The sequence below is a fragment of the Spea bombifrons genome, chromosome 7 (assembly GCF_027358695.1).
Source record: "Spea bombifrons isolate aSpeBom1 chromosome 7, aSpeBom1.2.pri, whole genome shotgun sequence".
Taxonomy (NCBI): domain Eukaryota; kingdom Metazoa; phylum Chordata; class Amphibia; order Anura; family Pelobatidae; genus Spea; species Spea bombifrons.
The window spans coordinates 25711000-25733659 of NC_071093.1; the positions used below are offsets into that span (position 1 = coordinate 25711000).

General features: G+C 41.1%; 1 protein-coding gene across 1 annotated transcript in view; it reads right to left on the reverse strand.

Annotated features, from left to right (window-relative positions):
* The window catches only part of CARD11 (caspase recruitment domain family member 11), an 84797-nt gene that overhangs the window by 43045 nt on the left and 19092 nt on the right, over positions 1–22660 (reverse strand). Inside the window, exons 5-10 of the mRNA XM_053470704.1 lie at positions 20694–20846; positions 18152–18277; positions 16628–16825; positions 16251–16415; positions 15427–15475; positions 1437–1537 (exon numbers count right to left, since the gene is read on the reverse strand). Coding sequence (XP_053326679.1) covers positions 1437–1537; positions 15427–15475; positions 16251–16415; positions 16628–16825; positions 18152–18277; positions 20694–20846 — 792 coding nt within the window. The remainder of the gene's footprint in view (positions 1–1436; positions 1538–15426; positions 15476–16250; positions 16416–16627; positions 16826–18151; positions 18278–20693; positions 20847–22660) is intronic.

Sequence of the window (22660 nt, forward strand, 5' to 3'; positions counted from 1 at the left end):
CACCCTAAACGGTAGTGAACTAGGGATAACGACAAATGAGAAAGATTTGGTTACTGTTATAGACAACAAACTAGGCAACAATGTGCAATGTCAGTCAGCAGTTGCTAAGGCCAGTAAGGTATTGTTGTGTATAAAAAAGGGCATCAATTTGCAGGATAAAAATATAATTTTGCCTCTGAATAAATCAATGGTAACACCACACCTTGAATATGCTGTGCAATTTTGGGCACCTATTCTAAAGAAGGATATCATAGCACTAGAAAGGGTGCAGCGGCGGGCTACAATATTAATAAAAGGAATGGAGCACTATAGTTATAAAGAAAGGTTAACAAATTCAAATCTGTTTAGTTTAGAAAAACGGCGCCTCAGAGGGGATATGATAGCATTATATAAATATATACGGGGGCAATACAAACCATTGTGTGGAAATCTTTTCATAAACATGACTATGCATAGGACAGGTGGTCACGTGTTTAGACTGGAAGAAAGGAGATTTAGTCTAAGGCAGAGGAAAGGGTTTTTTACAGTAAGGACAATAAGGATGTGGAATTCTCTGTACAGACGTTTAAACAGCAACTGGTTGAATACTTGGAAAAACTTCAGCCTATGTAACTATCTACAAAAACATCTATTGTATAGATTTAGGGGATGGGGCTTTTAATCCCTAAGGGCTATTTTTTTTGTAACCTTCGTGACCGAGGTCTGTGGTGTTTAACTGTAGTTATCTTCTCATTTGGTGTACCCACACAAATTATATATTGTTGGTTTTCAGGACAGGAGGGCTAATGTATAGCGAAAAATTGAAAACCAAAAACATTATTTTTCTCATCTAAAAAACTAATTTAAAAAATCTGCTAAATAACTACTATATTTATTCAGAGTTTAGTAATCCCGAATATTTTTCTGTTTTCTTGGTTTTATTTTAGCAAGTTATAGGGCAATAAGTACAAGCAGCGTATTACTATTTCAAAACAGAAACAATGATAACATCATGAATCCGTAAATCACACCCCCCCGCATGTACATTTTTTTAAAAAGTAGACAACCCAGGGTAATTAACTTGGGGTATTTTAAAACTTTTAATGCAGCCCTTTTAGTACCAATGTTTGCCAAAGTAGGTCTCGATCAGACCACTGCTTTGTAAACCGTCATAACAGGGCCAGTACATGCTTAACGCCTGGGCACCCATGCCCCTCTCATCAGCCACATTTTTAACCCCAGGAGGCCAGGACTTTTTCAATTTTCAATTAAGTACAATTAATGGGGAAAGTTTTCAATTTACTCATGAAAAACAATATACTATACAGCAGCCCCCCCTCCGATCATGGCAGTAATTTTGCTGTGATCGCTGCACTATAACATCCGCGTCCAAAAAACTAAAAAAAGAGAACGATTTTGGGTATGTCAGAAATAAATACATTAGAAAATGTACTTACAATGTTTTTGATGCCAGATTTGTTGTCAGATCCAGAGAGTGAGAAGACGGGTTCCATGTTAAAACTGTTGGAGTCCATTCCATCATCATTTTGCCCTCTGACTATTTAAATAAGCAACACAAAGTAACATTTCATATTGAAGATAAATTAAAAAAAGTGTGGAGAAGACATTTTCCTACACAGCAAATATAATTGGGTCTACTAGGACACATTTAGATAAATGGAGGATACAATGTGTTCTCTAATCACTTGCAACTCATGTAACCAGTGGCAATTTTAGAATCTGTTGCCAATGAGCACAGATTGGAGTATTTTCTTTCTCTTCTTCTTCTGTTTCCATTACATATTTTATTTTTTGAGTGGCGCCTTCACGTGGCTCGAAATGACAATGACAATGACAATGCTTTGTTGATCATTGCTGGATGACCCCAAAATGGTATGATTATTTTTCCTACGGATATGAAAAACTCCAAGGTCCACCGTCCTGCCACTTCTCCCTTCGATTTCTCCAGCCCATTTTATTCAAAGAAATCTTAGGAAAGAGATCTTCGAAGGGAAATATGTTAATGTAGTATTCTCCCTAATCAGCTCCAATGACTTGGCCAATAATAAATCATTTCTGCAGAAAAGTCTTGGTGGTTCTTAAATTTAAAGAACCCAGATTTGCTAAGAAAGTGTCTGTCTTGGAATTTGTTCTGGCCTTCAGACTTTACAGAGATGTTATCTGTTTAGTTTATCGTAATAGAAGGGAGGAATTAAATAATTATATATTATACAAAGTAGCGGAACTAGGTTACAAATATGGGGGTCATCCTTTTTTACGATTATCGCAGATCATTGTCTGTGCTTGTCATATCTGTCAGTCTACACCACATTCGGCTAATTTTTGTCCTTCAGCTGACAGCCCTCCACCGGCTCTGTGGGATCATCAGTTCCCTTCCTCCAGGGGCCTATGCCACCCAAAACACACGATAGCTTAGGTAGACCTATCGCCTTCCTCAGCTGATCTCAAATTTTCAACAATTTTAACACCTCTAGTTGCAATTTTAGTCAGTACAGGCTTCTCCACATTTGTACCGGGTGCTACATGCTATGTAAACTATGCAAATTATTCTCCAAGCAATGACTATATCAGATTAATGTTGATCGACTGAGCTGCAGTATGACCCCCCCCCAAATTAGTCATTTCCATACAGGGACGGTGGCTCTTCCATAATTTTTTCTAAAATACCCAACTCTCAATTTGGCATGACACAGCTCGTAAAAAGCTTAATTATCTGCCCCATTGATTCCCCTCCCTTCCCTATTTGGAGAGTCAGTCCTATTGGTATTTTTACTTGTCAGCTCCTTATTCCTCTGTGTGTCCCAACATCAATTCCCTCATACCAGCTGAAAATCTTTCTCTTAAGTAAACACAATGCTGGCTATACTCAATGCAGGGAGAGGTGTATGGTTGTCTAAAGCAGATAGCACAGATGCCTTTAAGTTGTTACTTTTTAATTCGGACTTATGGCATCTGCACAGGATCAAGTGGAGGGATAAATACTAGACTTGTGCATTCGTATTCAGGCGAACATGAAATTGAACATGAAAGGCGCGTTTTTGTTGTTCACCCCGAATACCCGAATTTAGACAGAGTTAGGCTAGGTTTCCACTTGGGTTTTTGTCCGGCGTTTTTTTCTTGATGAAAAACGCCAGGAAAAACGCCAAGAAAACTGCCACTGCATTCTCCTGCGTTTTGGCGTTTTTTCTGGAGTTTTTTCTGGCGTTTTAGCCTTTCTGTGGAAATTGCTTTTTTTGACCTTAGGCAGTTTTTCCAGCCTTTACAAGTTAGAAGTTTCACCCAGCTAAAAGGGATTAGGATAAATGGCAAGTATCTGCCCTCTCCTGATGTCATTTACTTGGTAGAGTTCTACTTAAACGCCCCGGCGGACCCTTTTGTCTCTTTTCTGTGGTTTGTAAGGCATGCTTTATTTCGAATGTCTGCTCCTCTGGGAAGATTGGCCCCAAATGATGGTGCAAATTGTTTGCTGTTGCTTTTGGCACGCAGGATCCAGTTGATGCGTCGGGTATGTTTGTTTGTAATGGCATGTTTGTTCCCAATGGTGTAAAATTCAATATGAACCAGTCCAGGACTTTGTTTTGTGTGAAACTGTTTGTTTTCAGCCTATTTCTCGTAGGACACACAGATACTGGGTCCATCCTCTGCATTGTAACTGTGGAAAAAACGCCATAAAAAACGCCAAGGCAATAAACCCACATGGCTTTTTCATGGCGTTTTTTCTCTCCCATAGACTTCTATTGGAGAAAAACGCCAAGATTTCCTTGCAAAAAACGCCAGAGTGTCAACATGCTGCGATTTTGAAAAACTGCCACAGAGCCCAAAAAAGCAGAAAAACGCCAAAGAGGACTGAAAAAACGCCAAACAGAAAAACGCCAAGTGGAAATGGCAATTTGCGATTTCCTATTGAAGAACAGCTAACATCTGGCTGCAGCATTTTTTCACTAAAAAAACGCCAGGTGGCGCTATTGGCGTTTTTATGGGCGTTTTTAGCAAAAAAAAACCAAGTGGAAACCTAGCCTTAAGGACTGGACGTGCAAGTGGCAGATAAGGTTCCACATAGATAAATGCAAAGTTATGCATTATGGTAAAATGGAATGGAATATCCTTAGGGATAACTACCAATGAAAAGGACTTAAGAATAATAATTCTAAGAGAACAGACTTGACAATAGTACGCAATGCCAGGAAGCAGCTGCAATGGCCAATGAGGTTTTGGCATGCATAAAACGAGGTATTGATTCACGGGAAGAGGATATCATCTTGCCTCTTTACAGGTCAATGGTAAGACCTCACCTTGAATATGCGGTTCAATTATGGGCACCATTCCTTAAAAAGGACATTATGGAACTGGAAAAAGGGCAAAGGAGGGCTACCGTAATGGATTGGTGAGGTAGGACCCCAGAGGGCGGAGAGTGCCAGGAGAGCCAGGAACCCGAGAACCCGCCTAGAGAATTAGCCGGGTCAAATCAGGAAAGCGAAGCAAGCTGAAAATTGTGTGGAAGTGTAACTAGAAAAATTTATACTGTTTTGAAGGGTGGTGACATCAAATATTGATTTAATTGAGATTTTTCTGTTCACTCACTTTACATTTTGTTAAATTATAAAAATAAACATGTCCATTTTAGAAAGCATTCTTACTTTACAGCACATAGTAACTTTAGCACGGTATTGTATATATACCGGACAAAACAGGCAATCCCCAGGGACCCAACACACAGTTACGAATGGAAAATGATCAGAGGTCTGTCAAGGGCTCATCAAACTGTGATAATTACAATTACATGCTGCTATCAGACAGATAGAACATATAACAACCCCCTACACTACAGGGCCACAAGTATGTGTTGCTTGCTTGTTGAACATTTAATGAGGTTAAGGTCAAGGCTTTGTGCATGTTAAAACCATGCTAACACCATTATTCTGCATCAACCTACACCCTACACTATATGACCAAAAGCATGTGGACACCCCTCATATTTATTGAGTTTAGGTGCTTTAGCCACACCCGTTGCTAACAGGTATAAAAAACCAAGCACATAGGCATGTCATCTTCATAATTGGCAGTAGAATGGATCGCACAGCTCAGTGACTTTGAACACTGCACTGCCACAAATCAATTTGGGAATTTTCTGTCTTGTTAGGTTTGCCCTGGTCCACTATAAGTGGACCCATCTATGAGTAAAAACAGCTTAGCCACAAAGGAGCAGTTCATGCTGATAGAGCATGATACTTAGCTTGTAAAAATCTCCTGTTCCAAACGCCCTATAGAAGCAACATCAGCACAAGAAGTGTGCGTTTGGGAGCTTCATTAAATGGGTTTCCATGGGGGAACAGCTGCACATAAGCTGGAGATAACTATGTGCAATGCCAAGCATCATCTGGAGTTGTGTGAAGCATACAGTCACTGGACTCTGGAGGAGTGTTCTCTGGATTCCACTCTGTTAGCCCGGACTCTGTATTTATGTATAGTTGTCATATGGGTTGTAGCCTCTAGAGGCCACCTGTCAGAAGGCAGTACCGTGTATGGTAACGACCTGACCAGCTGCATCTGATCACCTAGGTGCAACCCTCCCTCTTAAATACCTGCTTTCGCCTCCATTCAGGGCCTTTCTATTTGTCTGGCTTGGTTTCCTGTTAGTCTGCTTGCAGCCACAGAGCCCTTGCCCTTTCCCTTGCCCTTTCCCTTGCCCTTTCCCTTGCCCTTGCCCTTGCATTGTGATGTGTTTGGGCCCTGATTGTGTCATTTAAGGCAGCAGGCTGCCTACCTTAAGCCTGAGTAAATGTATTGCTCTGGTGAAAGGAAAATGCCTGCAACCATCAATTTTGCGTCTGTTAAGGACAGAAGACTCAGAAATTCGATTAAGATTGAAGTTCCTGAGAGAGAGAAGGAAGAAAAAGGAACAAAGTAACAAAGTATGTTGTAGAAGAGGAGCTAATTAAAAAAATTGGACTGGATCTTAAAGACATCTACTGCCTGCAAGACCAAGTGAAAGGTACATATGTAGTAACACTACTGTACATTGATCCGTGTCATAACATCTACAAGAGCCTCAGAGGAAAGAAGATGACCCTTGATTGGATGGACTCCGCTTCACGTTGTTGTATAGTGTAGAGCTGAAACAACGAATCGATAAAATCGATAATAATCGATAACGGAAATCATCGATAACGATTTCCGTTATCGATTAATCGAGTGATCAATTCGTTGTTGGAGCACTCGGCTCCTTTTACTTACCTCCGCGAGCGTTCCCCGCTTCTGCTACACGCTCTGCAGTCTCCGCCTTCTTTTAGCTACGTGACGGATGTGACGCGTTCCGGAGGTAAGTATTCTTCATGTCTATGTGCACGGATCGCACAGAGCCACTCGCACAGAGCGAATCGCTCTGTGCGAATGGAGCCACTCGCACAGAGCGGTTCGCTCTGTGCGAGTGGCTCCATTCGCACAGAGCGGTTCGCTCTGTGCGAGTGGCTCCATTCGCACAGAGCGGTTCGCTCTGTGCGAGTGGCTCCATTCGCACAGAGCGGTTCGCTCTGTGCGAGTGGCTCCATTCGCACAGAGCGATTCGCTCTGTGCGAGTGGCTCCATTCGCACAGAGCGGTTCGTGAGTGTGCGAGTGGCTCCATTCGCACAGAGCGGTTCGTGAGTGTGGGTGCAGGGCAGAGTGGGGGTGGGGGTGCAGGGCAGAGTGGGGGTGGGGGTGCAGGGCAGAGTGGGGGTGGGGGGTGCAGGGCAGGAGACTGGGTGCAGGGCAGAGTGGGGGTGGGGATGCAGGGTGTGAGTGTGGGTGCAGAGCAGAGTGGGAGACTGGGTGCAGGGCAGAGTGGGGGTGGGGATGCAGGGCAGGGTGTGAGTGTGGGTGCAGGGCAGAGTGGGTGCAGGGCAGAGTGTGAGTGTGGGGGCAGGGCAGAATGTGGGGGCAGGGCTGGGTGCAGGGCAGAGTTAGAGACTGGGTGCAGGGGCACAGTGCAAAGTGCTGGGTGCAAAGTGCCAGTGCTGGGTGCAAAGTGCCAGGGCTGGGTGCAAAGTGCTGGGTGCAAAGTGCCAGGGCTGGGTGCAAAGTGCAAAGTGCTGGTGCAAAGTGCTGAATGCTGGGTGCAAAGTGCTGGATGCAAAGTGCCAGGGCTGGGGCAAAGTGCTGGGTGCAAAGTGCTGGGTGCAAAGTGCCAGGGCTGGGTGCAAAGTGCTGGGTGCAAAGTGCTGGGTGCAAAGTGCTGGGTGCAAAGTGCAAAGTGCTGGGGCAAAGTTTCTTGAACAGTAATAGTCCACCTCTTTTCAGAATGTTTGGGGTTATTTTGTTTCATAAATATTGTGTTTGGGTTCTTGTACTTTGAAAATATTGTTTTTTATTACATCATAACAAAATAAGAATGTTAATGTAAATTTTAAGTTGTTTTTTAACATCCAGTTCATTAAATTCTTTTAAATAAACGAAAAATTTGCATATTGTTTTTTTTATCCGATTAATCGATTAATCGAAAAAATAATCGGCCGATTAATCGATTATTAAAATAATCGTTAGTTGCAGCCCTAGTATAGTGGTGTTCACATGTATAACCCATATGTGCCCGATGAAGCTATCATAGCCTGGTTATATTGTTATTGTAATAAAGTATCTAGCCCACAGAAGGTACAGAATGAGATGGGGATTTGGAACCGTAAGAGGAGGATCCTTGTGCAGTAGATACTGTTTCTACCCAGGGATGCCATTCCTGTGCAGGATGTGCGGGGGGCCATGGGCACACTCAGGTGACCTGCATAGCCGACCCTAGGCCTCTTTGCAGGAACTGTGGAGAATGGGGCCACCTCACCGCTAGCTGTGATAAGTCCAAGTTGTGCAATGGATGTGGCAAGCCAAACCATGTGTATAAGGACTGTCACAGTAAGCCCCGGCGGTCCTGGGAATATATGGCTGCTGGACGGCCTGGGAAATTAAATCCAGGTCCAAGTAAGCCCTCCTCTACGCTGGCCCGAAGTAGCCTGTACTAGTGAGGCTGCCACTGGATGATCCTGCCGTGCTGGTTGCAGTGGGATTAGTAAAGCCAAGCAATCAGAAGAAGGAACAGGCTGTTTCGAGTCAATGGATCCCTCCCCAGTGGTGGGTCCTGCGGTTCCCAATGTGTTTTTAAATGCCTGTGTAGGTCCTTCTACCAGCCATGAGAGTCACATTCCTGTGGGAGATCCTGAGAGCAGTCCTGAAGACAGAGGTGGAAAGCCCAGCAGTGAGATCTCGCTACAAGAGTCAACTACAGCTCTCGTGGAGGAGACTATCCAATCCCTAATCTTCATTAAACCTGCACATACCATTGCTCTGATGGAAGCAGATGTGGAGTATCCAGCTGGTCCTATGCCTAAGAGGGGGAGATCTGACAGTGAATGCTGTCTGGCACCCCTTCTGGAGGCTGAAGTGGAGGTCCTGGGAGACAACCCGGAGGAGGAATCCCAAGTTGAGTTTTCTGGGATCCCTGATGATGACACAGCCGAATCATCAAAGCAAGGAGACCTCTGTCCGGAAGCTGGCTCAAAGCAAACAGAGACGTGCAGGTGTTGCTGGGATGGGACTTTCTCTCTCTGATCCTTTGTTCATCGTGGATTACAACAGTGTATCAGAAGTTTCGGACTCTGAAGGTGAGAGGGATGCTGATAAAATACACTAGACCTCACACTGGATCTCACTGTTGCCTCACTTAATGTGAGGAGTCTGAGGAGCTCTGTCAGAAGGGTTGTTTGCATATTTACAGACTCTAAATGTGGACGTCATTTTCTTACTGGAAGGGAGGGGTGAGCAGTGAGGCCTCCGTCCCTGGGATTGTCTTCAGAGCTGCGCCGAGGCAGGTGCAAGATTCTGATCTCCCCAACCAGCCCTATTCATCGGAGCCCCTGCAGGCAGTGCGCAGCCAGGCACCATGAGCGCTGTTCTGGGTACAAGGCACACGGTGAGCAGTTCTACCACTAAACAAAAGGAGCTATCTTCAACAACCAGGCGCCACAAGAGCCTGTCGTTCTGCCTCTGTACTTATTTGTAAACTTTAAAGAAAAGCTTACAAGAGTATTGTCTGAAGCAATACCTGAGGAAGAGAGGAAAGCTTTTGAAGGCTTGTCTTTTAAGTATTATGTTAGTTCAATTGCATACTGTAATACTCTAGAATTTTTCCATCTTATTTCTGTATATTTATTTAGTTTTTTCAGTGCCATGATTTAGTGGTGAAACTTATTAGTGCCCCCCCCCCAGTTTTGACTGTGGTATCTTATGTGCCCCCTTATATATTGTCCCTAAAATCACCACTGGTGATGAATCATGCTTCATTATCTGGAAGTCTGATGCTAAGAGAACACTTTTCATGGTTTGGGCTAGGCCCCTTAGATCTAGTGAATGGTAACATTAATGCTACAGCATACAGAGACATTGTAGACAACTGTATGTTCCCAACTTGACTATGCCCCTTTGAACAAAGCTGGGTCCAGAAACGCACAATTTAACACGTTTGGTGTGGAAGAACTTGAGTGGACTGCAAGGAATGGGTACTTTAACCCATTGAACATATTAAGGATGAATTGGAATCTTGAATTCAGTTGTTTCCAGTATCAGTGCCTGATCTCACAAATGCTCTTTTGGCTAAATAGACACAAATTCACTCAGACACACTCAAAAATCTTGTGAAAAGCCTTCTCAGAAGAGTGGAGGCTGTTAGGGGGAGGGCAACTCCGTATTGATGCACATGGAATGTGACATCCAACAATCTCATGGGTGTGATGGTCAGGTGGCCACATACTTTTGGTCATTTAGTGTCTATACCAGGGGTGTCCAACATGCGGCCCGCGGGCCAAATGCGGCCCGCTGGACCTCGAGGTGCGGCCCGCGTGAGCTCGGCAGCCAGGATCGCAAGAGCCCTGCTGCTTACTTGTGGGAGGGTCTATTCTCTGCTCCAGTCCTGCCTCCTCTGTGGGGAGAACGAGGGAGGCCGCGCCCCCTGCTGAAGTCAGTGATCGGCATTGAGAGAGCTGTAATGCAGGTAAGGGGGTAGGGGAGTGTGTTTGAATGAGTATGCCTGATTGAGGGAATGAATCTGTGAATGAATGGATTTGTGTGTGTGATAGCATGGATGTGTAAGTGCTGGAACCTAGGCATGATGGGACTGTGATTGCTGTTAACAATCCCACTCCTATCTTGCCAAGTCAGCCAGTACATGCTGAAACCTGGCTAGCTGCCCCATTGTGTATTGATGCTGCCAGCAGTATGGGGTCTGCACTTACAGCCACCCTGTACCAGCATGTACTGGCTGACTTGGGATGATAGGAGTGTGATTGCTAACAGCTAACAGCAATCTGCTAACAGCAATCACAGTCCCATCATGCCTAGGTTCCAGCATATACTGGTTGTCTGGGTATAAAAAGAGTGTGTTTGCTGTTAGCAATCACACTCCTATTATGCCAAGTCATATTGTTGATTTTTTTGTGGTGTGTTACTTTTAATAAAAGCATGGTTACACACTAAAATTGGACAAAAAATACCGGTACAATGCCCAGCCAACCAGTACATGCTGGAATCTGGGTATGCCTGAGATTGCTGTTAACAATCATAATATATAATTTTTTGTACAATTTTGGTGTGCAACTTACTTTTATTAAAAGTGTGTGGGGGGTCATTTTCAGTTTCGGCTAAGTGAACCCTGAATTTTCGGTTTTGGTCCAGAATTTTCATTTTAGTGCATCGCTAAAATAAATAGAACTATTTTATTTTTTACTTATACAGAATCCTGCATTTGTAGTCACAAAACTTTCTAGGCCCAGAAATCAGTGAGAGGAAAAGTAAAGGTTTTGTGTCATTTAATTTATTTTAATCTGCATATTTTATTAAAGGCCATATTTTCTCACAGTGAAAAATGAGTGCGGCCCTCGCACGTATACAATTCTGATGAAGTGGCCCATTGCAGAAAAAACTTGGACGCCCCTGGTCTATACTGTCACTTCACAGTAACAAATATTTGAAAACAGAGGAGGCCTTTAAAGAACATAACTGAAACATCTGTTTAGGATTTATTGCAGGGACATCGCATTCTAAATACATGGACATTAATATGCAGCTGGTACCCCCAGCTATAACAGTTTCCACTGGAAAGGCTTGCCACAAGATTTTGGAGTCTTTCCGTGAGCATTTTTGCACATTCATCCAGTAGAGCATTTATGAGGCCAGGCACTGATGTTGGACAAGAAGGCCTGACTTGTAATCTCAATTCCAGTTCAACCCAAAGGTGTTCGATGGGGTTAAGGTCAGGGCTCTGTACGGACCAATCAATTTTTCCCACACTAAACTCACTTAACCATGTTTTTATGGACCTTGGTTTGTGCACTGAGGAACAGTCATGCTGGAATAGAAAAGGGCCTTCCCCAAACTGTTTCCACAAAGTTGGAGGCATAACATTGTCCAAAATGCCTTGGCATGCTGAGACATTATGATTTCCCCTTCAATGGAAGGGCCTCAGCCTAACTCCTGAAAAACACCCCAATACCCTTATCCACCAAACTTTATAGTTGGCGGTAATGCTAATAATGTTCTCCTGGCATCCGCCAAACTGAGACTGAGACTGAGAAGCGTGATTCGTCACTTCACAGAACACATTTCCACTGCTCCCGAGTCCAATGGCTGTGTGCTTTACACCACTTGATCAAATGCTTGGCAATGGAAACCCATTCCATGAAGCTCCCGCCGCACAGTTTTTGTGCTGATATTAATGCCAGGTTGGAATTATTCAGCTACGGAATCAGCAGAGCGTTGGCAGCTTTTACTGCAAAGGTTGCATTCTTCAGAACGACTGCAGACGGCATGGCTAGGTGCTTATACATCTGTTGCAATGGGTCTGATTGAAACACCCGAATTTAATAAGTAAGAGGTAAGTCTATACTTTTGTCCATATATTGTATTTATCTATGAGTAGAAGTATTAAAACTCTTCCACATAGTTGTTTAGAACTGAAACAACTGGACTTTTTTTATAATTCTTTTGAAGACCACGTGTATTTTTTTATGATATTATTATCTTTTATTTATATAGTGCCAACAGTTTACGCAGCGCTTAATACAATACATAAATTCAAGGGGTATGACAAGACAAGAATTGACAGACTAAGACAAACCGATACATTAGGTGGAGAGAGCCCTGCTCACAAGCTTACAATCTTGAGGGAATGGGGTGACAAACATAAGGCACAGAGACGGGTGAGAGGTAGTGTGGTGGTTGTATCAATGACAATGAAGTTCTAGCAGCTAAGATCATATGCTTCTCTGAAGAAGTGGGTCTTGAGATGTTTCTTGAATGTTGGGAGGGAGTGTGAAAGCTGAAGGTTCGTTGGGAGTAGATTCCAGAGATAAGGGGCAGCTCGAGTGAAATCTTGTAGACGGGAAGAGGTGATAAGTGAGGAGGAGAGCCTTAGCCCATGGGAAGAACGTAGGGATCGAGTAGGAGAGTATTTGCTTATGAGGGCAGAGATGTATGGAGGAACAGTATTATGGATGGCCTTATATGTCAGTACCAGGATTTTAAATTTGATTCTAAAGGTAATTGGGAGCCAGTGGAGGGTTTCACTGAGTGGGGAAGCAAAAGAGGAGCGACATGCAAGGAAGATAAGCCTAGCAGCATCACTTAGGACAGACTATTAAAACATTGTATTAATTGTCTGCTTGAATTGTGTTGAAAATACGAAAAGGCTGTCCATATAAAATCACTTCTAAACTTCACAGCAGAGGACTAAGCATTTAATAGATATCAGATTTTGTTTCCAGACGTCTCTATAAAAAGCTTATTTATCCTTGCATGAAGATGTCCACCACTGTAAATCTATTTCATCTACCTGTGTAGACTACTTAGTCCTACAACAAGTATACTGGCCAAAATTAAAAGTGTTTAACCCTATGTGTTAAGGATAACCAGGGTAAGAGTCAATTGCTCTCTAGTCACATACAATTTACCAAATGCACTGAAAAGAAAATAATATGGTTGAAATGCCTATGGCTGCATTTTCTTGCACATATAGGAAATTATCTAGTATTTTAGATAATATGTATGGATACTGTCACAGAAGTCTCCGTGACAATTGAGCTCCTGGAGGGGAGTGCCAGCCTCCTTCCTACAAACTATGGGCCCTGGTATGGAGTACCACGTTCCCCAAAGTACAAGAGACTCTAAAGACTATGGAGCTTGGACACCGGTTTGTGGCACTTGCATTTTAGGAGGGGGTTTACGTGTGGTGTGTTACTCTCCATCGGGTCAGGACTTACTGGACAGAGCCCTCTATGGCCAGTATTTGCACCTGGATCTGATATCCAGCAGGTTTCAGCCAGAAGTCGGGAACATGGGAAACGCCCCTGTTTATCATCCTCCCCACAGACTACAATAGAGACCACCTACTGGGCTGAGGTGGGCTGAGTGCAAATACTGAGCCGTGTGCAAAGGAGGACATGATGGAGAACTTTGTGTGGCTTGCTATGTCTATTGTATGTAAATTACCCCTTGTACTGTTTAACCCCTTAATGACAAATGACATGTACGGGCTTGCGGTGCAATGCAATAACGACAAAGCCTGTTAAACAGCGGCGTTTTCGCTGTGCTCGGCGGCATTGCAGCATCCACAGAAGCCTCACAAGTGAGGCTGACCGTGGATCCGGGGAGGAAAGCCCTCCCTACAAAAAAAATGGCCGGCTAAAACAGCTTAGGAAGCAATCGGCAATCGCTTATCGAGGCATGTAGTAACACAACCCCTCTACCCTGATCGCCTTGTGATTGCTCCGAAGAGAAACCACAAATGCCATCAAGTAAATGACGTTGCCGCCACTCACAAGATGGCATCGCCAATCCAGACCCTCTTGAGAACTCTCGCGCACCTCCTGCAGGTTGAATGCGGGTACTGCATTCAACCATGCAAGGTCAATGGAGCCCAGCTCACTAATCAGTGTGATTAGTAAAACAAAAATAATAAATAAAATTAAAAATAATAATATGGTAACATATAAAAATTATTCCCCACTGTCACCAAAAAAGTGCATATATATATATATATATATATATATATATATATATATATATATATATATATATATACTATATACATATATAAAGTTTTTTATGAGCAAGTCCTACAATTAGCTCTATAGCTTTGAAAAATTCCTGCATGGAAAGAGTTAAAATATTGGCATTATAAATGCCCATAGGGTGCCTAGTTTTAATAAAATGTATCTTCAAAGATGTCCGAAACATGGGACGTGGGCACAGACTGACCAGATGTCTAAATGGCAAAAAATACACATCTCACAAAGGTGGCCTTTTACCTCCCAAATAACCCAACCCGGCAAATTCATACCTGAAGTACAACATGTGTGAAAAAATACAAAAAAGATTTACTACCATACAGTTTGATAAAGGCTGGTGGTAGAATTATTGCATGGAAAGGGTAAAAATACCAGAATCTCTTGGGGTGTCTAGTTTTCAAAAATGTATGGTTTGATGGGGTAAATTCCATTGGCCGGCTTCAAAGATACCTGACATAGCACATGGGGCAGAATGGCCAAAATGGGGGCAAAATGGTTTTGAAATAGCAGAACGTTACTGGTACTTATTGCCCCATAAAAAAAGCAAAAAAAACATTAAAACATTGGGTATTTCTTAACTCAGGACAAATAGTAGACTCTATTTAGCAGGTTTTTGCAGTAAATTAGATGATATGATAAAAATAATGGTATCTAAAGAAAACCCTGTTTGTCCTGAAAAAAAACTATATATATCATGTGTGTGGGTGCACAAAATGAGAAAGAAGACAATTACAGCTAAACAGCCTCTGTTAAAAGAGTCTCTGTCCCGAAATGTACTACGAGTAAGAAACAGTCTTGTCATTAAGGGGTTAAATTAAGGGGGTTAAATACTATTTCCAGATAAACAGAGTCCTGTTTTCACCTCAACATGAGTTCTGTCTGACGCTTGGGGCGGGCTGCTATGATCCTTCATTGTCCTTTTTAGGACAATATCCATACTGCCAGCGCAGCATCCCCCCATCTCTCTACAACTCTGGTTCTGTCTGGCCCTGAAGGGGTTAATCGCTAGTGTCCCGGCAGGAGGAAGCAACGTTTGGCAGGAGTACCCAATCGGGGTGCAGGGCGTCCCGTCACAGACACCTTTGTGATAATATCATGGATTGTTTCTCCAATCTACAAATTTGAGATGTCTCCACATGGGAATCACCCCACATCATTAGATAATAAGTTCTGTTCATTTTTATCTGCAAATGAATTAGACCACAGTATTCATATAACTATTTAATCATATTATCCATCTAGAAATACTTGGCTAAGTATCCTGCATACGTGCAAATCATTGCATAGCCCTTTCTATATTTTAACACATTTTATTTTGCTTATTTGATAAAATAAATAACAGCTCACCTTGAAAGTCAATCGTCCTATCAGAAACTGGAGATTTTGCTCTTAAAATCTGAAAAAGAAAGAAAAATCAATAATATAAAAACCCAAACATATCAGACCCCGACTGCTATATTGCAATGCTATTTTCACTTTAGAAATATATTCCTATATATACTAAGTGTGCGAATTGTCATGCCAGAAAGTTTTTCATTTCAGCACAATTCAAATGTACGTTGACTTAATTAATTTTTATTTAAATGATCCATTAAAAAGTAAAATCAGACAGGGTCACAAATTGCCACAGAATATATCTAACGGTACCTGCCATGTTTTTTTTTAATAATAAAAGTTATGTTTTTGTGGACCATGAGCTTTCTCTAGGGGATGATTACGTGCATGGGTGTAGGAAGTAGAGGGGGTGATCTAAACTAGTCACACACAGATTTTGTAGAGAGACAACCAATAGCCGCTCTAACAATAACAACTGCCACTATTATTAGGGGGACAGAGCATTTTTATACTCCTGCAGAATTTTATGGTTTCTACACTGACTGAATGCAAGTTTGAATTAAATAGATAGAGGCAAATCTGTAATACAGATTAATACAGATACTAATTGATATCGGTATTGAATTTTGGATTATAGTTTGGGAATTAATAAAGTTTTGTCTCTCAATATCTCCTTTTTTCACTCTTTCAGGGTTTTTTCCTCACAAAAGACTATTAATATGTATCTTAGTTGTTTAAAAGATGATTTGTAGATCAGATCAATGATACATTTTGATGGTAGATAAAATATGACCATTATTGCAAAAAGCATATTTTAATGTTAAGTAAGAAAATACTTGTGGAATGCCCTTTAGGTTCATCCTTCTCTTTTTATGTGATGGATCTGGAAGAAAAAAGTTATTATCAGATGGCGATTCTTCTGAATCTGAGGAGTCTTCAGCTTCTTGGCAACTGATGACTGAGCCAGGGGATTTTGTGTTGTGTTGATTCCTTGGTAAAGTCTATAAATTAAATCAACAATAGAGCATTTAAACAGATGACTTATGAACCAATCTAGCTATAAATGCGTCTGATTTTGAAAAATACAATAAATGTGATTATGCCAAATTAATTTTAATAAATAAAATCTAATTAAACCTAATGAAACCTGTAATTTTAAGTGTGTGCTTTACTTGACATAAGATTTCTATAAATACAATGTGTATAAGTGTACCTGGTCTAGGAAAATACCATCTTTAGACAATCTTCTTAGCTTGCAGTCCAAGTTGACAATTCGGGCTTCTTTTCTGACCATCTCAATTCTAAGCTCATCATTCTTCTCCTCTAGTTCTCGTATTTGCTTCCGATACTTATCTTTGTCTATTAGACATTGTGAGTATTGTGTCTGAGCTTCATCACGGGACCGATATGCCTGAGAGGGTTAAAAAGAAACTTATAGTAGACATCACTTAACATTTATTCTAGATATAGAAACTACATATTTAATAATAACCTCTTCATGAGGTAAAACCAAAGGCAATGCAACAGATGGGCAAGAGGGATGAGGTTATCAGCTAAATACAGGAATAATTTTAGATCTCTTCTACTGTATATTATCTCAATATCTTTGGAATTTGGAATAGGTCTCTGATATTTTTATGTTTATATCCGACTCTGTCATCCAAAATATACGGATGCAAAATGGCCGCTTTATATCTTGTGCTAGTGGAGTTTTTCATATTCCTTAAGAGAGTTTTATCAATCAAGCATCATCTTTTGTTTCTCATTCTACCATATTACTCTTACACTTCTTCTTTGCTTTACTAAGTCTAATTCACTCCTCCCTACCCCTTCACCTCCAAAATGTCTAAGCCCAAATTTGCCCCACAAAGTGATTATTCTCCCCTCTATCTTGCTGGTTAGCAATGTAGATTATAGTTTTCACCTTGGGTATTTAGTACTGTTGTGAGCATGCATACGACCAGGGTGGCAGGAATATGAGGATTAGAAACAATGACCCTCATCATGGGATATCTTTCACTTGCACATGTCACCACCAAGAAGCTTTCTGGCCATTTATATCCTGGAGCTGCTATCAACTCCCTCCACTGATGCATTGATCCTGACATGATTTCTAGTCTCGGTGACAGTTTAATGACTGGTTCTTGGTCATTTGCGTGGACTCCATTTTTGTGTTTTGCCTGCTCACCTATGTACTTTGTGTTGGCCTGACAATCTGTAGATATTGATTTGGCTTGGACCTTAACTCTGATTCTGTTTTTGCTCGTTGGTATGCTGTTTTGGTCAACTGTTTAATGGTATTTTCATCTTGGACTAGCCTTGGACTGGCCCTTTGCTCTATTCTTGTGTACCATGCTCTGGTACCCTCCAGTTTTTATATTTCACAAGGCTGACCCTAACTGTGTCTTACAGCTGTTCTCTCAGTCTCAGTCAGAAAGAGGACAATGTCTGCAGCAGCCACCCGAGCCATTCACAGACTACTGTATCTACCTGCCCCACCCAGGATACTGAATGAACACCTGTGTTTGCACAGAGACTCCCATCTGATCCAGTACCCACAGTCATGACACTGAAGAGCTCTACCAGATGCCTCTGTGTGCAGTTAATTTTAGGAGTGCACTAGAAGTATGATTGACCCAGACTTAGCACCAAAAGCAGAGGCTTGACCCCATTAATGTCAAGAGCACAACATTCATTCACATCTTCTTCAGGCCATATTTAAAAATGAATATGGTACCTGGTCTCTTTCCTTTTCTACTTCTTCCAGCTGTATCATAACTGTGTTCATTCGATGTTTGTACATTTCACAATCCTTTATAAGTGTAGAACACTTTAGCTCCAAATCTTCTTTCTCCTCCAAATACTAGACAAGTAAAAAAAAAATGCAAAATGTCATCACACCCGAGTAAATATACATAATGCGGTGGGAGATGTCTCTAGATAAGGTACAGTTAGCAAGTTGCATATTTCCTTTCACCACACCACTGATGGCTAGGGTTGCCTCCTTTCTTGCAAAAAATACCAGCCCTGCTAATCTGCATATTTAATTATATATGCGTGACATCACAGTAAGTGATATAAGAGATACGATACATATGCAGAGGAAATTTTCCTAAATCACACAAACAAAAACTTTCAAAGAATAAAATCACATAGTTATAAATAACACTTATTTATTGAACAAAAACTAATAAATTAAAGGGAACACTAAATACAAATGCATCTGACAACTTCACTAAATAGTGCAAATGCAAACATTTAAACAGCTCCTATGTATACACACTTATGTGTAACATTATTTACCAACAACTAAAAACAGGATGGCTTTAGAATATTATTAAAAGTTACAAAAAATAGTCAAACATAACACTGAATATAAATAGTCAAAAAGTGCAAACAGACATCTACAGAGGCAACAGAGCTGAATAGTACAAACTCAATGTTTGAAAGTGTATTTTGAATTTGATTTTGCCGCCTTCAATACTTTGTTGTTTTTCACTGCTAGGTCATAAAATTCCGAGCAAGAATAAACCAAATTATAACGAATGCAAAGCTCACTTTTCACGATCCCAACTGAAGGCATAAAAGTCTGTTCCCCTCATCCGTCCACAGGTTGTTCATCACACTGAGTTTTCTTTTCTGAATGCAGGCAGGAGTAGGGACATAAGGCTTTTTCCTCCACAGGCAGCGAGCTTACATAGGCTGGCCGGTCCGAGGATGCTGCCAGACTCCAAAGCACCGCTGGGAGAAGTGGCGTCATGAAATGAAGCATCACTTCCCCCGAGCGGCCAGCGAACAGCTTCAGGCTCTGCCACAAACGCGGCACCGGCACATAGACATAGCATTGTGCTAAAAACGGAGCGGCAGGATCACCCTGCTGGTCTGCCCCTGCAAAGAATACCGGCCATTGCATTTCTGGTATTTTTAAAATACCAAGTCCGACAGGGTGCTCTAAATACCGTCTGTGCCGGTGAAATACCGGCCAGGTGGCAACCCTACTGATGGCCTTGATTTAAGGGTAATTTGTACCACAAAAGCTACAGCTCTTTGTTGCGCTTTTACGATGTGTTTGTTTAGCTATGATTCCCATTTTCCATTTATAAAAACAAATTAAACATTTTTTGATGGATAGATAGGGCTTTCCTTTGACATCCCTTTTTGTATGATTTTGGTATGATAATTGCACTAAAATCTTCAAGTCAACAAATATACCCCAAAACATATCAATATATATATATATATATATATATATTTAGTATATTTTGATATACGATATATACCATATACAGTATCTCACAAAAGTGAGTACATCCCTCACATTTATGTAAATATGTTATTATATCTTTTCATGTGACAACACTGAATAAATGACACTCTGCTACAATGTAAAGTAGTGAGTGTACAGCCTGTATAACAGTGTAAATTTGGTTTTCTCATCAAAGTAACTCAACACACAGCCATTAAAGTGTAAACCTTGGAAGCAAAAGTGTGATATTTATTAGATACTGTATGTATAAAATTCCAATATCTTTGTGGCAATTATAGGGCAAATAGTAGAATGCATATATTGCTGTTTCAAAGTCTTGGATTATTCTTACAGTTATTATAGGGGGTTTGTAATGCTACTCATAAACAAATAAAACAATAAATAACCCACAAAGTACATATTTCTGGAAAGTAGACACCCTGGGGTATTCCACTGGGAGCATGACTCTTGTCATGCAGATATTTGGCCACCGATCTTTGTCAATTGTAGCTATTATTATTGTATTATGTCTTGGTTATCTTTTATGTAACAGGTTATGTACCAGTGCTCAAAAAGTCACCAAAATTCATTTGACAGAAATAATCTACATGTATAGGTAATCACATAGTTTTTAAAACCTACAGGGTACAATGCATTACTGCATGCTCATCTCACTGCGTGTCAGTACACAACATAGGCAGGGTAGGCACCCAGAAAATAAAGGGTTAAATGACATAATATATTAAACAAACACCGCTTAGATGAAAAAGCACGTTCTCAGAAGTATGCCAGCCTTTTGCTCTCTTGATGCTGCTGATTTTCATGACTACAACTCCCACCCCCGCATCATAAATCTGACTGTGGGTGATGGGAGTTTTAATCCACAGACAGCCATCACCTCATTCCAAAAACAAAATTTTTTTTTATAAAATGTGGGTGTAGTGTAGGTCTGTATTCAGGCTCTGGACTTATGTGTTCTGGCTTATGTGTACTTAGCCATATTAAACTTTAGGACTCAAACCCTAATCATCACCTTGTCCCTTAAATCTTCAACTTGACGTATTTCTTCCTGAAGATTAAATATCCTGTTCACTAGCTCATGACGGTCTTCGAGGGCTTCTTTGCGATCATGTTCAAGAATATCCACTATTGCTTTATCTGAATCAGGCAAACTGTGATTCCCACCCTAAAGCACAAAAAAATATGAAATCATTTTATAAATATGCATTTATTAAACACATCTATGTTTATATGTCTTGTATGGGTTTTTGGACAATGGTTGTCAAGTCTTAAATTATACGCTTGGAAAATATGTTATAGCATCACTGGGTGGTCCATTTACCATCAAATTACTACTCAGTTAATTTATATACAGTGCGCAAGCAAAGTGGTATAAAATAATAGTAACACAAACCAGGTATGAAGAAACAGATAAGAGACATCTGTCTCATTTAATATGTCCAGATTTTCCTCCTGCTAGAAGACCTTAAACCATGTTTTCCTAAGCCTTGTCTTATTTTCAGGGTAGCCTTGTGCCTGTTGTTTGCAAGTTCTTCCTTTGTATTAATCTACACTCTTTCTGCTGAAAAACTTTTCCACTTTTTCACTTCTTCCGTGGAAGAAATATTTTTTAACGTTGCTTTGCAACCTCTCAACATACCATATATCCTTTAGAGTATAATGCTTCATCATTGGTGGGCGTGTGAACATATTTGTTTGATCGCAGCAACATAACTGATTGCAAGAAATTTGAAAAACTACATACATTATTACTCAACAAATTTATTATCTTGATAATAAGAACATGCATGTAGTTTAGCATCTGATTCTGTGACACGTTATAATAACTATAATTTATAGGCCATATGGGTCAAATCTAATCTGTGTCAGGGGGAGTCGTTGTTAGTTATTTTTTATTTTCAAAAACATATTGTTGTATCCTACTACATAAAGAAATTATTATTTTCCCCTATCGAGGTGATGTAAGGCAACGTCATATATGATTAAGGCTTAAGTGCTTACAAACATCTACTACTTCATTCCATTGGGGCATGCTTTTGCAAAACAATATGTCTGCTCTCAGGTATGTACACTGTTACTTATCCTAGTAAACAAAAATAACAAGGCCTCATATTATACATTTGTATTATTTGAGCCTGAGACTAGCTTAGCGCACCAACATTTTTTCCCTGTTTGCAAAAATAACAAGTAAACAGAGAGTGCAATTAATGTGTATGTGGAACAACTATGATCTCTTGTCCTAGCATTTTGCTCTTTTAAAATATACTGTGCCATCTTGTGTCATTTTTCTCAATATCTTGTTTCAATTATACTGTAAAGCTAAGAGACCGCTTAGAGCCAGATGCAGAATATAATCTGCCAGACTGGCAATAGAGACGCTCGAGTGGTAGAAGACAGAAACAGGAGTACACAGGGCACAGGCCATTGATCTGTTTTAATAGCCCAGCCACACTGAGTTTCTGTAACAAATTTGGAAGAACTGGAACCCTGGTGCTGACATAGGAGTAGGATAGCAACTAGCCGAGCCAGATTTAACTGAAGTAATGAAGCAGATGGGTACTGGTTCTAGGGAGCAGGAGAACCCAATCAGAAAACAGAATCATAGTCTCTGAAACAATTTAGGTCTGGTACCATGAAGCAGGGACATCTGGAGTAGCCAGATCAGGTGAAAGTAACAAGGACACTGGAACAATCCAAGCCTGGAACCGTGAGGCACGAATGCCTGAACACGCCAAATCCGGAGACAGAAAAAGGGAATTAGGTCTGGTACCATGAATCCTCAAGAAGTCTACATGAACAGAGCATGAAGTTACACCGACAAAAGACAGGGAAGGACTGAAGGCAGTTCAACAGTTAAATAGGAAATTCCTAGAAGGAAATGAGGTCCCCACGGGTCACAGGGAGCACAGGCAATATCATATGGTCACAGACACCGGGTCGTCACAAAAGTCTCCTACGGATGTGAGTCGGACAGTATCC